Below are 17,308 nucleotides of genomic sequence, written 5' to 3'. Positions count from 1 at the left end.
TCAATTTCTCAACTTACCGTGGTAGGCTTTTAACTCACAACCTCTGGGTTGCTGGTCCAGTAACACAACTGTTAGACTACTATAATCGATGTGCAATTGAGAGACAAATATTTAATTTATTAGACTTAAATTCTGACTCTTCATAATCGAACTGCATCATGTTTCCTTCTAATGTTATTGACAAACCCACTTCCCTGTATTAAAGAAGCTTTCATAGAATCATAGAATGGTTACAGCACGGAAGAAGGCCATTCGGCCCGTCGAGCCTGTACCGGCTCCTTGCAGAGCACCTCAGCTAGTCCCACTCCCCCGCCCTTTCTCCGTAGTCCTGCAAATGTTTTCCTTCAGATACTTATCCAACTCCCTTTTGAAAGTGATTGAGTCTGCCTCCACCACCCTTTCAGGCAGTGCATTCCAGATCCTAACCACTCGCTACGTAAAAAAGTTTTTCCTCATGTCGCCTTTGGTTCTTTCGCCAATCACCTTAAATCTGTGTCCTCTGGTTCTCGACCCTTCCGCCAGTGGGAACAGTTTCTCTCTATCTACTCTATCCAGACTCCTCATGATTTTGAACACCTCTATCAAATCCCCTCTCAATCTTCTCTGCTCTAAGGAGAGCAACCCCAGCTTCTCCAGCCTATCCACGTAACTGAAGTCCCTCATCCCTGGAATCATTCTCATAAATCTTTTCTGCACCCTCTCCAAGTCCTTCACGTCCTTTCTAAAGTGCGGTGCCCAAAATTGGACACAGTACTCCAGTTGAGGCTGAACCAGTGTTTTATACAGGTTCATCATAATTTCCACGCTTTTGTACTCTACGGGCTGGATTTTCTCAGCGGTGTTGGGATGTTGGTGGGATAGCTAGTTGCCGGGTTCCAGTCCCGCTCCCGGCTGCAGCTGCTCTGTCAAAGGGATTTTCCCTTGATTGGCCTTGTTAAGCCCGCCCTGCGGGCTTCCCGGCCAATTAACAGGAAGCGGGTCTGATGATGTCATTTGATGACGTGTCATCAGCGGTTTCCTTAAAGGGACCACGTCCACATGGTGTTGGACAGTTGTTCTGACAGTGCTGCAAACACTGCACAAAGGTGGACGCTTGCACCCAGGCTATCCAATGACTCCCTCCATCACAGCACGCAGGGAGGTTCTCTTCCTTTCCAAGGGTGGCAGAGACCTCCCCAGGACACCAACGCAGCCTGGTTGCACATCGCACAGGAGGGCAAAAGCAGGGATGCCGTCAGGGGTCCCACTCTTTTGTACTCTATATACCTCTATTCATGAAGCCCAGGATCCCGTATGCTTTTTTAACTGCTTTTGTTTGTGCTTCTGGGGTAGAAATTCTACTTGGGCGATAAGGCAAAACGGGTGGAATTGTAATGGCTGGGCGTTATTCATCCCGCCCGGTATTCAGTTTCATTGATGACAATGTAAATGAATATTGCTGCTAGGCATCGAACAGGCAACTGATGCGATACCACTCGTTTTACCCGACTGCCCAAGACAAACCTCTACCCGTGTGTTTCTAACACTAGTTAATAGCAGCTTCCTGTTGGCTTCCGTGCCCACTAAAATGATCCACCAATGCAATGATATATCCTGTGGAACTAACAGCTTCCTTTCTTCTCTTGGAGCCAGTGTCACGTTTACTGCGCTGATAATTGCTGGGCAGTAAGCATCGTTTCCTGTTACCAACATCTGTCAGTGTTAGTGTCCTTTCTTATCCTGCACCCAGCTGTCTCACTCGCTCCTACTTATCCGGTACGATGATCACTCACTTCAGTAATGTGAGCTGTGAGTAGCAGGCAGCAGTTAATATCGGAAGATAGAGTGTGACAGGGCTGTAACATAATGAAACTGCAATCCATTTGTTTCACTTACTCCTTTGGGGCTGATTCGAATCCAAGTCTGTTCAGACTCTGTGCCACATAAACCCCAGAGTAGTCGTGTGAGCTGAAACACATGCTGCCTAAACAAAGCTCTACTGCCCTGATGTACCTCAAAATGCCTGTTCTTTATTCCAACACAAAATCACTTTTACCCTTTTCCTTCACACTATTAGGTTGATTGGCTATGATAAATTGACCCTTAGTGTTAGGGGGATTAAATACGTGGGGTTACGGGGATAGGGTGGGATATGTGTTGGTGTAGGGGTTACAGGGATCGGGTGGGATATGTGTCGGTGCAGGCTCGATGGGCCGAAATGGCCTCTATCTGCACTGTGGGGTTTCTGTGATTCTGTGAATGTCAGCACATCATTTTCTCACTCTGATTTTCATGGTGTTAGTAAATAGCGGTGCAGCAGTGATAGTGGCATGAGATAAGAATGAGGTAGCAGGACCTCAAAGGCTCAAACAAGGGGAGGATTGGGTACTTAATATTCCTGGCTACAAAGTATTCGGGAAAGATAGGGAAGGAGAAAAAAGGAGGGCTGGGGTGGCAGTATTGATCAGAGGTACTGTTACAGCACTGGAACAAGGTGATGTACTTGAAGGTTCACATGTCAGCATGGCTCAGTGGGTAGCACTCGCGCCTCGGAGTCGGATGGTTGTGCGTTCAAGTCCCACTCCAGAGACTCGAGTGCAAAAGTCTAGGCTGACACTCCAGTGCTGCACTGTCAGAGGTGCCGTCTTTTGGATGAGACGTTAAGCCGAGGCCCCGTCTGCTCTCTCAGGTGGGCGTAAAAGATTCCATGGCACTATATCGAAGAAGAGCAGGGGAGTTATCCCCCGTGTCCTGGCCAATATTTATCCCTCAATTAACATCACCAAAAAGACAGATTATCTGGTCGCTATCACATTGCTGTTTGTGGGAGCTTGCTGTGCGCAATTGGCTGCCGCGTTTCCCACATTACAACAGTGACTACACTTCAGAAGTACTTCTTTGGCAGTAAAGCGCTTTGGGACATCCTGAGGTTGTGAAAGGCGCTATAGAAATGCAAGTCTTTCTTTTCAAAGACAGAAAACTATTTGGTTAGAAATAAGGTGCAATAGAGGTCAAGTATTAGTCAAGTTTGGTGAGGTGGACTTTGTCATCCAGCTGTTGAAAGGGGATAACATAATCCACCCATGTGAATGTTCCTGAGAATTCTCCTTTGGAGCATATTGGGAAAAGGGTCGATCGGCCCTTCCGAATTTTCAGAGAGGCACAGGCCTCTATCCATGGAGGGTTTGCAGGGCTCTCTTGGCCTTCTCTAAAGATCAGTGAAGGGCAGGTTGTTTAAGGAGGCTCTGGTCTTCATGTATAGTCATGGGTTGTGGGGGGCTATTTAGATTCAATGCCATAAATCTCCAGAATTCATCCACCAAGCATTAGTGCTTGACATCGGAAAGGATGCGCCCTTCTTCGCGTTTCGGGAGCTCAAGGTGTTTGAAGTGTATCTGTGGTTTCTTGCCAGCTCACGGGAGCCTGGAGATGTGCCTATCAAGATCTTGGAATTACTGGGTTGGGATCCTGACCGGCCGTATCTGAAAAAGACAGAGAAGGCGACGCAGTACATTCACTTTTAACTCTTCGGGCTGGATTTTATCAATGGAGGTGAGTAGGAGGCGGGACTCACACTTTTGGGGTTGTAGTCCCACCTCCATCGAGTTGTGGCCAATCCACGCGATTTTCACTTGATTGACCTTGTTGAGCCCTCCCAGCGGGCTCAGCAGGCCAATTAAGGGCCACCCGGCAACAGGTGACGTCACAGATTGACATTTCATCTGTCAAGAGCTTTTGACAGATGAAATATCAGCGTTTGACAGCCCTTTGAAGCTGTCAAACACTGACGATCTGTACTCTAAGTTAATTCCGTCCTCTCAGGTTGATTTAGAGGTCTCTCCAGAACAGAAAGCAGAGGCTGCAACTTTTGACAGCTCGCGGCCATTCTGCTTTCTGTGCCAGTGAGATGAGGGACTCCCAAGACCTGAAGGAAGGAAGCCTGCATTAGTAAGTAGAGGTAAGTAAAACTTATTTAAACACTTTACACACACCAAACACACTTACCTCTGCACTCATGCACCCATCACTCACCTGAACACTGGACATCTCGAACCCTTCAGCCCGACGGTCCGCCTCGCTAACTTGGCGTGGTTTGGAGCTAATTGGCACTAATCCACTTCCCGTCTTGGGCTGGCGGCTCCCAGCACAGGTCGGGTACCCGCCTCCTGGGAAACGGGCATGGAGGCGGGTTGGGGTGGGAAGGGTTCGTGCCCCCCGATTCTGCAATTTTAACACCCCACACGCCTCCATTCCCGCCTCCACGGCCCAGGGAAATTCGAGCCCTTCATCTCCTCAGGAGGGCTGTGGGCAGCTTGTTCTATTTGCCACGTCACTGATATGTCATCACAACGGGGCTATAAAGCCAGTGAGTGCGGGAGTCACTGTTTCACTAAGGTATGTGAAGCCAGGTACTGACCACACAAAGGAGTTTGACCTGTGAATTGGCATGGCGATGCCCCGGGCGAGGGACATGCCTCGGTTTAGGAACAGTTGAGCTTGTGTCTTGAGAGCTCATCAAACTCCTTAATTATTTTGATAGATTTTTTTGGGAGTGAGGTTGTAGAGTTAATTACATAAAGTAAGATGTCATCAGCATACATGGCTATTTTGTATTCGGGTTTTCCTGTGGGTATCCAATATTACTCTAATGTTTGCTGCCAGGGGCTTACCACCAGGAATTCCAGGGTCAGGGAAAGGAAGAGGGGCAATAGAGGGCATCCTTGAAATGCGGGGAGACAAGCCATTGGTGCACATACTGAATGTGGGATTGCAATATAAGATTCTAATTGATTTCTGAAATGCATCACTGAAGGCCATTCATTTGAGTACAGCAGGAAAGAATGACCATTCCACAGGACCAATGGCTTTCTTTGTACTGTATTCAGGGTGGGGAACCTCACTTGGGTCTGAGGTTAGCTTACCCTCTACATTCTTAATGGATGCCACAGATCTATTCTGTGCTTGTTATTGCAGGGTGTGTGCTAGGAACTCTTGTTCAGAATATTTTGCCCACTAGCCTCTTTTTAATTAATATTTTCACCTTGGTTAATTGGAAGGAGCCTTTCTGCTTCCGTTGCTCTCTCAGGCTGCTTAGCTCACCTCTGGCCTGAATCAGGGCTAATTCGTTATGCTGCAGTTGTTGTCATTTGTTCTAGCTTTTTATCTCCACTAACCTTTGCTCCATGTCTCTGGGTTTCCAGTACGCTAAGCTTCTGGGTGAAGAAGTGGGTGATAATATGCCTCTTAGGGCTGTTTTGGTGGTATTCTAGGGTAGTGTTTGGGAGTCATCAGGTTCTTCCATTTTTGACTATACAGTGGACTAACATGGAAGACAGAAGCTCTGGTTTGCCAACTCACAACCTTTCTATAACACGCCTTTGTATGTCCTCTTAAGGTTTCTAGAAAATATCTGATGCAATTTTTGGTTATCCTTAGATGGTAAGGAGAACTAGAGTTATAAAGACTAACAGACATCTCCTGTCACCAACAATATAAGTGGTTTTCCTGGATGTAACATACTATTATTACACAGGGCTTGTACATAATGGACACCAGTCAATAGCAGGTGTCTCTTTTTACACCCAGTAATACAATGATCTACAGCAATATAAACAAGAATACATGCAGCTGACACAGGCCAACAGAGACAGTTTAATCTCAGTGATGATGTGACAGAGCAACAGGTCTTTGTCGATGTTATTTTAACTCAGTATTCTTCTCCTCCATCATTAAACATACTATAAAAGCTTGTCTTGTCTCTGTCCCCAAGATTGACTGATTAAGATTTTATGCATCAATTGTTGGTGCAGTTGTGAATTGAAGAGGTTGTTGCCACTTTGAAGAAGGGTGACGAGGTTACTGGTTAAGGCAATAGTCTGAGCTAATATAAGCTTCTGTTCTTCTTGAGAAAGATCCAGGGGCAAAAGGCCAAATTCTGTGTGGAATAAAGCTGTCCTTCTGCAAAAGGGATGATTGTCCTTTCTTTTTATTTTCTCAGTCAGGTCCAGGAAAGTAACTCTGGGCCTGTACAACCTGCTTGCTGGGTATGGCTTCCTGAGGCTGCTAATGCTCCTCTTCCTCCAAATGTTCCTCCATGCAGAAAAGACTGGTAATAATGTCCATGGTGATTAGAGAAAGGTTTCTGAGGTTAAGCAAGGCAGAAAAGTATGAAAGAAGTGATCTGAAAGCTGGGCAGCCTCCTGGCAAGTCATACAGCAAAGGGCCAATGACTCACTGTACTGCAGCTGCATACCCCTTTAATACAGCATCGGTGGGTCTGCGAGCCACTAATTCTACTTGGCTTTACTGGCGGGTTTCAAGCTGGCCGGGCCTCCCATTTGTGCAATTTAAAATTGCGTCATGAGCCAATGGCATCCTTTTGCCAATACCACCAGTTAATAATGATTTTTCTTTAAAAGAAAAAGGACCTTGTCATCATGAATTTCAGGTTTGCAAGCCAGAAATGCCAGATGTGTAAACATTCCATTTAGCGGGATCTAATATGATGGTGAACTACAAGCCTACGCAGATGAATCCAGTAGTGCCATTCTTCAGAGGCTGGAAATTATTGTTGGCAATGTTAGCAAATGAACACTTAACATATTCATATGACATCCCTTTGTCCATTTATAACAGAGATGTTAACGTATTAAAATAGTAGGAAAAGGAACCTTTTCCACCTAGAAAGACAAAGGCAGCAGACGCATGGTAACACCACCACCTCCAAGATCCCCTCCAAGTCACACACCATCCTGACTTAGAAGCATATCGCCGATCTTTCATCATCGCTGGGTCAAAATCCTGGAACTCCCTCCCTAACAGCACTGTGGGAGTACCTTCACCACACGGTTCAAGAAGGCGGCTCATCACCACCTTCTCAAGGGCAATTAGGGATGGGCAATAAATGCTGGCCTTGCCAGCGACGCCCACATCCCATAAACGAATTAAAAAAAAATACATATTAAGCACTCACTCACTAATAGATTTACCACTCACTCACTAATAGATTTACCAATCAACAGCACCAGTTGCGCAGGTGCAGAATGGGTGTAGAGAGATTGGAAACTTGGGCGAGGAGGTCCCTTTCGTTCTGTCTATGTTTTTTGGCTGGCTGCATGGGAAGCCCAATTTTTTTCAATATGTGATCCCGGCCCAGAGCCTCTCTGCCAGGATCCATGTTGGGAAAAGATTGCCACACTCCCGCCATTTTCTATCCATTGGAATTGGGCACTGGATGGAAAATTGTGGGGCGTGCTATCGCTATTTTCCAACATGTGCTGGTAGCTTCACTCGGCCTCAGAATTTATGCAAAGCTATTTCAATGAATACAGTGCGACTTCCTGGCTTTGGGACCAGGATTGCACTTTGCTTTCAATGCCCATTTTGAATGGGTGCAAGTCAAATAATAGAGCTCCTAAAGGGGAGCAGGGTTTGTAAAGGGTTTCTGGTTGCAGTTTTTACAGTACCTTTTTAGGATTGTGGTTTCATTACAGTATTTTTTTCCTGTTATGTAACATTTTTATCAATAATATATATTTTGGGGAAGAGACATTTTTACTGACTCATTGGGGACAATTTTAACCTAATCAGCCTGTTGGGAAACTAACGGGATTGGATGCAACACTGGTATTACACCCCGCTCGAGTGAGTTAGTTTAAAATTACCCACATTGATTCAATAAGTTTGTTTTTAAATGTACCCAAAAAAAAGTCCATTGTTGTCACTGATAAATGGACTGTAAAAGAAACATTTACAGGATTCAGCAGAACAGGAGTAGATGGGAAAAGAAGACAAATGAGAAGGGGGAAAATTTCAGTTGGTTAGCGAATCCCGTTAGCACCTCTGGGGGGCGCTAATGGGGCGCTAGGTACTTAGTGCCCGAGCGCGGCGATTTTAGCGCCGCTCGTGAAATTGACCAGTCGTTTTGCGGCGGCACTAAACTCTATCGCCACGATCTCCTGCGCCTGCAGATCGTGACGTCAGTGCCCCGGACTGGATATTGTGTCACGCCCCCGCCTTAGCGCCTGCCGCTAGGAACGACAGGTAATGGGGAATGTTTCCAAGTCAGGAAGGGGCTGGGGGAGCGCTATTTAAAGGCGGGCGCTTCCTGCCTTTTCTTGTCGGCAAAATTTTTGGTTTTAATGCTGTCCTAATGTGTTTTGACCCTCAGCTCCACTTTTGTGGTTCCTAAGCGCCGAGCTCTTTCCCTGGGCCTATCCATTAGTGCTTCCAACACAATTGCTTTAGAGGTCTCTCCAGGCCGAGATTCAAGGCTGCAATGAGCAGGGTGTGGCTGGTCAGCAAGATGGCCCCTCCCCTTTAAGAACTGGATGACGCCAGTCTGTCTGGCTTCCATGGTAACGGACATCGCCTGAGCTACGGTAGCGTTCTGAGGTAGCACCTCGCTCCCTGACGTTTGCGTCTTAAGAGAAGTGTGTAGCGTCTGATTTAGCGCTCAAATCACCTCCAGGGGCGATAGAGGCGAATTTTGTAGTCGGGGACGATAATTAACGCTGGGCGCTAAACTTTGCACCTGGCCGATATTAGCGCCCCAAAATGGGCAATACTGAATTTTTCCCCCAAGATCTTTTACCAACATTCATGGAAAAGTTACATAAGCAGATGATTGGGTTGAGCACATCAGTACTAATCAAACTAGAACGTGGCAATTATGATTTTAGATTGTGGATTTGACTGTATTTGGATGTTTGAACAATATTCTAGTAGGGCTGATCTCTAATTATTGCTCTCATTACTACATGATGCTCGCGAATTAAACAGCCTCCACTATTTAGCATACCGTGAACATTAATAGTTTCTCTTAGCGGGCTACGAGGATTTAAAAGCAAAATACTGCGGATGCTGGAAATCTGAAATAAAAACAGAAAGTGCTGGAAATACTCAGCAGGTCAGGCAGCATCTGTGGAGAGAGAAACAGAGTTAACGTTTCAGGTCGATGACCCTTCGTCAGAACTGGAAAAAGTTGGAGATCGAACGGGTTTTTAAGCAAGTGCGGGGGCAGGGAAAGGGGGAGGGAAGAACAAAAGGGAAGGTCTGTGATAGGGTGGAAGGCAGGAGAGATTAAGAGACATTAAGAGATAGTGCAAGGCAAAAGGTGATGGTAATGGGACAAGAAAGAAAAGATGGCTCTAGATGAAGTGTAAATGGCAGAATGAAAGACAGCTGCCATTTACACTTCATCTAGAGCCGTCTTTTGTTTCTTAACTTGTTCCATTACCATCTCCTTTTGCCTCGCACCATCATCCCTTTAGTCTCTTAATCTCTCCTGCCTTCCATCCTATCACAGACCTTCCCTTCTGTTCTTTCCTCCCCTCCCCCCTTTCCTTGCCCCTGCACTTGCTTAAAAACCGGTTCGATCTCCAGCTTTTTCCAGTTCTGACGAAGGGTCATCGACCTGAAACGTTAACTCTGTTTCTCTCTCCACAGATGCTGCCTGACCTGCTGAGTATTTCCAGCATTTTCTGTTTTTATTACGAGGATTTAACATTTTTTCCCAATAAATTTGATTTCCTTTTCTGAGATGGTCAGAAAGCAGGTTTAAAAGTATGTGTTTTTCATGTCTTTTGTACAGTGCTCGCCAGAATGGTCAAACATATTACCAGTGTCCCATTGTATCTGTAAAATCGATACTGTATTTCCTCACAGTACTGTAATTTCTCCCGACGTGGCAATAACTCATCTAGCACATTTAATGCCTCCAAGATCAAAAGACGTTTGATCAACAGTGTTTAATGATACATTTTTTTCTAAACATTATAGGGGCTACAATGGTGCTCAGTACGGAATAATTTTCTTAGCTTATGTCTGAGCTACAATGTGTAAAATCTATAATTTAATGTAAATTTCTAATGTGTACTAAAGCTGTAGAACTTGTAGAAATATATGGAACAATAATAAAAGAAAGACCGTAAATCTATATACAGGAAACTCTCTTTTAACCGACACCTAAATATCCGGAAATCTCTCTTAACCGGCAAAATTCAGGAGTAGGTTCAGGTAAGTTTTACTATATATTAGTGGCCATGTAACCGGGGTTCCTGGATCTGTGGCTGTGTAACCGGGGTTCCTGCACCTGTGGCCATGTAACCGGGGTTCCTGCACCTGTGGCCGTGCAACAGGGACTCCTGGATCTGTGGCCATGTAACTGGGACTCCTGCACAAGTGCTGTGTAACCGGGGCTCCTGCACCTGTGGCCGTGTACGGGGCTCTCATACCTTGGTAAGTATACCTCTCTGTAATCCGGACTTTTTGATCAACCAGCACCACGCTGGTCCCGTCGGTGCCGGATAAAAAAAAGTTTCCTGTAGCTCCTGGAAGATGTTCCAAAGGGCTTTACAACACTCACTGTCATGTAGGCAAATGCGGCAGCCAATTAATGCACAGCAAGATGCCAGAAACATCAAATGAATGAATGAGCAGATCATATTTTCTTGGTGGTGTTGGTTGAGGTAGGACCATTGGCCAGGACGCTGAATGTCACTCAATAAAAGATTATTGCTTAAGATAAAAAATCACGGGATTGGGGGTAATATTCTGGCATGGATAGAGGATTGGCTATCTAACAGAAGGCAGAGAGTTAGGATAAATGGTTCATTCTCAGACTGGCAATCAGTAACTAGTGGTGTTCCGCAGGGGTCAGTGCTGGGTCCCCAACTCTTTACAATCTATATTAACGATTTGGAGGAGGGGACCGAGTGTAACATATCAAAGTTTGCAGATGATACTAAGATGGGAGGGAAAGTAGTGAGTGAGGAGGACATAAAAAACCTGCAAGGGGACATAGACAGGCTAAGTAAGTGGGCAGAGATTTGGCAGATGGAATACAATACTGGAAAGTGTGAGGTTATGCACTTTGGCAGGAAAAATCGTAGAGCAAGTTATTATCTTAATGGCAAGAAACTGGAAAGTACTGAAGTACAAAGGGACCTGGGGGTCCTGGTGCACGAAACTCAAAAGGTTAGTATGCAGGTGCAGCAAGTGATTAAGAAGGCCAATGGAATGTTGGCTTTCATTGCTAGGGGGATAGAATATAAAAATTATTGCTTCAGTTGTACAAGGTATTGGTGAGACCGCACCTGGAATACTGCGTACAGTTTTGGTGTCCATACTTAAGAAAGGACATACTTGCTCTCGAGTCAGTACAAAGAAGGTTCACTCGGTTAATCCCGGGGATGAGGGGATGGACATATGAGGAGAGGTTGAGTAGATTGGGACTCTACTCATTGGAGTTCAGAAGAATGAGAGGCGATCTTATTGAAACATATAAGATTGTGAAGGGGTTGGATCGGGTGGATGCGGGGAGGATGTTCCTGATGATGGGTGAAACTAGAACTAGGGGGCATAGTCTTAGAATAAGGGGCTGCTCTTTCAAAACTGAGATGAGGAGGAACTACTTCACTCAGAGGGTGGTAGGTCCATGGAATATGCTGCCCCAAAAAGCTGTAGAAGCTACATCATTACATAAATTTAAAACAGAAATAGACAGTTTCCTAGAAGTAAAGGGAATTAAGGGTTACGGGGAGCGGGCAGGAATTTGGACATGAGACTAGGTTCGGATTGGTCATGGCCCTGTGGGTAGCGGAGCGGGCCCAGGGGCCGTGTAGCCTGATCCTGCTCCTATTTCGTGTGTCTAATTCTGTTAGATTCAGGAGATGGTTCTATGATAGTGGATTGGCGGTTAGGATCAGATCAGCCATGATCTTATTGAATGGCGGAGCAGGCTCGAGGGGCCGATTGGCCTACTCCTGCTCCTATTTCTTATGTTCTTATGTTCACTCCCAGCTCTTCTCTGAATACTGCCAAGGGTCCTTTTATGTCCATATGAATTAGCAAATGAGGTCATGGTTTACAATCTCATCCGAAAGACGTACCTAAGCCAATGCGGCCCTCTCTCAGTACTGCACTGAAGTGTACGCCTAGATTATTTGTTAAAGTCTATAGTGGGACTTAAACCCACAACCATCTGTCTTAAGAGGCAAGTGTGCTACCGATTGACCCAAGCTGATACTGGTGGGACTATAAGCACTATTAGTTCCTAGTAGGACTGGAAAATTCTGTTCACCAAACAGCGAAATTACGAAGCAGATTTGGGGAATTGAAAAGCAAAGCAGTTTGCCAGTTTGGAAATTAGGGGGTGATTTTAACCCTACTCGCTCAGCAGAAACCTGGCGGGTGGGCAGTTAAAATCGCCCTGGCTCTTACCTGTCTGAAAGCCGCCGTGATCGCAACATCTGCAATTTTAACCTGCTCTCCTGAGCAGGCATCAAGGACACATGTTTGGAGCCAACAGGGTCCTTCTTTACATATGCATGTTGCAGCCCGATGACATCATTGAGTCCCGACTGTAATTTTAACTCAGGCCTTAGCGGAGAATCCACCTGCAGTTAAAATTGGGGCCGATCCATGTGTTTATGCACTGCAATCCTTCATTGTTTCTTTCTTTGGTTTCTTGCTGCATTTGATCCTTTGTGTTGCTGAAGCTCTATCCTATTCATTGACTATTTGTCTATTTCAAAAGGTGCATTTTATTAATTTCTTTGATTTTGTTTCTCAAAACAACTGACAATTCTTTTTAGTGAGTGAAAATTAATTTAGGCAAGTTCATAAAACCTTGGAATTTTTAACCCATGGCAGGTTCAAGGAAATTCTAGACTTCCTTGTCTGCAGCTGATTCACTGTGACACTGAAACAAATATTAATATTGCGGTAATAAAGCAAATCACACTTCAGGTATCACGGATAACTTTGTCACTATAACATTAACCCTATGCTACAAAAATGAACACTGAGAAAGCAATTCTAACAAATGATATGCTTCTACTCATCCACTTTCCCTCTCTTCTGTTTCTATTATTTTAAGAGTCCTTTTATTTCATTTCTATCTAATAAAGTATATTCAATGTTATATTTCTGAAAAAATACATTTCATTCCCCTGGTTTCGTAGCCTCTCCAAATCCGACTATCCATGTTTTGGCCAATATTTATCCCTCAATCAACATCACCAAAAAACAGATTATCTGACTATTACTACATTGCTGTTTGTGGGAGCTTGCTGTGTGCAAAATTGGCTGCCGTGTTTCCTGCATTACAGCAGTGACTACACTTCAAAAAGTACTTTATTGGCTGCAAAGCGCTTTGGGACGTCCTGAGGTCATGAAAGGCGCCGTATAAATGCAAGTCTTTCTTTTAAACATGTCAAAAAGCACAGAAAATAAAGTGGTCTTTGCTAACTTCAAGACTAGGTGCAAAGATCAGCTTTTCAACCTATTAAGGCGCAAAAGTGTAAAAATGGTTGTTTTATGGATGCAACCAGGTCGATCTCAGAAACAATTTCCTCATGTCAAGTGGAGAGCCACCATCACTGCGAGAGTTATTTTGTCAGCACCACCCAAGCAGTGTGATCATACCTGAAAAGACTATCTCATCCATGGGTTGATGTATAATTCCCAGATTTTGTGATTCATATTATATTGTAATGCAGGCACACAAATTAATATTCAAAGTTTAAACTAACTCAATAAATAAAAATGGTTTCCTGAGGCACAAAATCACTTGCTTATTTTTAGAAGGATTTCTTTAGTGCTCTGTTTAATGAGCTCAGTGCAGCCTCAGTAATAACATCGACCATTAGGTCAATAAATCACACTATTCGATGATGCAGGGGGACCAATGGACTTTGCCATGGAATGATGGGATGCAGATTTAATCCCTCACCTGACTGATTTCCCAAAGGTGGAATAATGCATGCAGTATGTGGCACCCCATTATAGGAAGGATATTATAGCCATGGTACAGCGATGATTCACTAGAATAATACTGGGAATGAGAAGTTGTAGTTATGAAGAAAGGCTTGTAAAGTTGGAACGGATATACAGAAACAGAGAAGATTGGGGGAAGTGGTGATCTAATAGGCTGCTCAAGGTTTTGAGAGGGCCAAGAAAACCAGAAAGCGGAGAAATGGGAAAAATGTGAGAACGTATCCTTACAAGAGCAAATAAATATTTGGTTATTTGGACCTTATGAAGAGAGTTTTAGTCGGCCACTAAACAACGATTTAAGCACTCGAAAAACATGCTTTCCTGATTATATGTAAATACAGGAAACTTTGGTTTATCCGGAGGTTATATGTCCGGAATACTCGATCTAACGGCAAAAATCAGGAGCCGTTTTCTATATGTTTTTTTAGTTCTCGTTGCTTTTTTTTTCCCCAGTCAAGCACTGCAAGGTCTGTAGCTATAGCAACAGCTTCAGCTACAGACGCTTGCAGCTGCAGCCGACTGTTTTGAAGCTGTTAGGGTTTGTTGATTCACACGGAGCTTCAGTTCCGTATGTTTAAACATTAACTCTGGTATGTCCGGCACTTTTGATGTTACGGCACCAGCTCGGTCCCGTCAGTGCCGGATATCAGAAAGTTTCCTGTACATTAAAACTTTTAATTCTAAAATAAAACAAAAAATAGGAAAACACAAATTGCTTCTGTTAAAACCATATTTAAATACATTTCCTGTGGAAATCTGGAAAAATTAAAATACAGCAAACTACTGAACTTATTGAAGAACGTGACTAATTTTTATTTTTTAAATGAAGGTTTACCAGCTGCCACTCGATTGAGGTTGTGGGCACTAATGAAAGCAGACCCATCAACATCCTCTCCTCCCCGCTCCTCTCTCTAACACAGACTAACACACCATCTTCCAAAATGTGCTCGCTTAATATCCACTAACACAGCTCTCCTCTTTACTCTATAAGGCTGCTATGGGTGGTTTTGAAATGGCCATTTTCAGCCTTTCTAAGCAGGACATGTAATCTAATCACTGCATTCTGCACTAACACGTACGATCGCATTTAACTCTATCCAAGCTGGATTTTCTTCATTTAATTTCTTCGTTTCATTATTCCCCCTCCGATTTTTGTCAGTGAATATAAAAAATAGCTTCTTTTCCAATTCTGTAATCATTCTGATATCAGAGACATGTACTGAAATCCTCTTGCAGCATTAGTTCATTAGAACATCATTCACGCCAATTCATGAAAAGTCAGTGACTGGGTAATCGTCATTCCAGCTGATATCAGCACACACAACTAATCGACAATGTCCAACAACCATTGAATATCTCTTTCATACTCTAACCGTGACATTTTGCTTCAAGAATTGCTCTTTAGGTTTTCAAAAGTGACGTTTTACTTCTTCTTATGTCTACATGTTTATCCTAAATAAAAGCATTAAACAATTTAAATAGTCACTGCAGAGCTTGACATCGATTTATCCTGTAAAAAAGTTATGTGCCACTTTGTACTTAAGAGGATAAATAAAAGGGAATAATGGGTAGCTGAGCAATACACCACTATGTGATGTCAGACTGTACAGCTGGGCCCATGAGCTTGAATGGAAGGGAAGGTTTGTAGCCTGGATCCCACAAGGTGCTATACACTTCATTAAAGCCATTTCCCACCTTAACACAGCAATAACAGTGGAATTGGTAAGTACTCCCAGCAGTTCACGTGTCAGAGAAATAAACTAATGGAAACAATCCATTGCTGAAGCTGGCACACAAGTAGCATAAATCAAATCCGATCCCAGTTAGTGCTACAGTAAGCAAAGAAGTACTACACTACAACAAATGAAGACAAACTCAAAACTCCCATAGGACTTACAAATGATTTCTATAGAGAAACTGACGTACGAGACACATTGCACAGTATTTGCAGATTGACTTCTATGGGAACTGATTTCAAGAACTGTAACAGTCTTTATGATATATAAGCTATCGATACCCACCTCTTTTTGTTAAGGGAATAGAGACCTTTGACAGGCTAAAAGAATCAAACAAAGACTGTTTCATGCTAACTGCAGGTTTTGTAATAATCTTACCTCTGGTGTCAAGGCTCAGTGCTCTCTGGCTCGTTTCAAACTTCCACTTTTTGATCTTGAAGTAGGGGCTTGCTCCTTCTAAGCTGGCATGTCTCCGCAGTTTGGTGAAGAACTGCAACACCGTGCCTTGGCTGGGAGCCGTCACTGCCTCGGTGGCACTGCTGCTGCCACCTTTGTTGCTCCCGGCTAGAACTTCAATCTGGCAAAAAAAAATGCAAAAACCATTGACAATATTTGCGAATTCACTCTGACAGTTTGCCCTCTGGTGGCTTCAGGCTAAAGGGAGATGATGAAGCATAGAACAAATGAGCACAAAGCAAGTCTATGTTTAGAATCAAGGCTGATGACACTTCAACCTATTTATACCTTCTTTCTTTTATTTCAAGCGAGTCTGTATAAAGGAAATGCCTGAAAGTAAAAGAACAGGCCGTTTTAATGCCACCAGTCTCTTGCTACACAGTAAGCTTTTGAAGTGCTGGCAAACGAAAAGACTTTTCTTGTTTTTCATACAACTAAAAGTATCAAAACCTATAACAAGAAATAGTAAAGTATTCTTTAGGCCCATAAGTAACAAAGGATGGGGCCACTATGGGATGAGCAAGATAAATTCACATGAGATGGTACTGAAATGGCAAGAATATTGAATAAATACTTTGTTTTAGTTTTCACTGAAGAAGCTACCAAAGAGGAAGTAACAACGGTAGAAGAAGTCAAGAGGGATATTCCAACAGTTAAGATAGAAAGGAGATACTCAACAAACTGGACAACCCTGGGTCCAGGTGGATTGTACTTGTGGATACTCAAAGACATTTGTGAGGAGATAGCAGAGGCACAAGTATCCTAAAATAAAAAGTCAATAGAGAAAGGAATAGGGCCAGAGGACTGGCAAACAGCAAATATAATTCCTAGCTTCTAAAAAATAAAGATAGAACTGATCTAGGGAAATATAGACCAATTAGCTTAATGTTAGTGACAGGAAAGATTCTAGAATTCTTGCTAAAAGATTACATAACAAAACATCTTGAGATGGAGAATATAATAAAAGATAGGCAGCATGGGTTTCTAAAAGGAAGATCATATATAAGCAACCTTATTGAATTCTTTGAAGAGATAACACAAAGGGTAGACAAGGGCAATGCAGTGGATGTGGTATACATGGACTTTTAAAAGGCCTTTGATAAGGTGCCACAGAAGAGATTCAGGAGAGTGGTCAGGGCGTGTGGAGTCAACGGCCAGAAAGCAGAATGGATTGAAAGATGGCTACAAAACAGAAAACAGATGTGAGGAGTTAAGGGAAGTTTCCTGGACTGGCAGCAAATGGGAAGTGGGGTCCCACAGGGATCCGTGTTGGGACCACTGTTGCATATACATAAATGATTTGAACTCTGGATTTGGAGCTATGGGGGGAGAAATTTGGTATTGCCCCGTTTCAGGCG

At 43.7% G+C, this 17,308-nt stretch overlaps 1 protein-coding gene across 3 annotated transcripts in view; it reads right to left on the bottom strand.

Annotated features, from left to right (window-relative positions):
• cbarpb (CACN subunit beta associated regulatory protein b) overlaps positions 1-17,308 on the bottom strand; it is a 263,276-nt gene that overhangs the window by 19,422 nt on the left and 226,546 nt on the right. For all 3 annotated transcript variants that reach the window (XM_086004615.1, XM_086004614.1, XM_086004613.1), the window contains one exon: positions 15,873-16,071. In XM_086004615.1, the coding sequence (XP_085860741.1) occupies positions 15,873-16,071 (199 nt within the window). The remainder of the gene's footprint in view (positions 1-15,872; positions 16,072-17,308) is intronic.

This window comes from Somniosus microcephalus, chromosome 13 (genome assembly GCF_052327205.1).
Source record: "Somniosus microcephalus isolate GS21.2 chromosome 13, FLI_Smic_1.0, whole genome shotgun sequence".
NCBI classification, from domain to species: Eukaryota; Metazoa; Chordata; class Chondrichthyes; order Squaliformes; family Somniosidae; genus Somniosus; species Somniosus microcephalus.
This window is presented reverse-complemented; position numbering and strand designations above follow the sequence as displayed.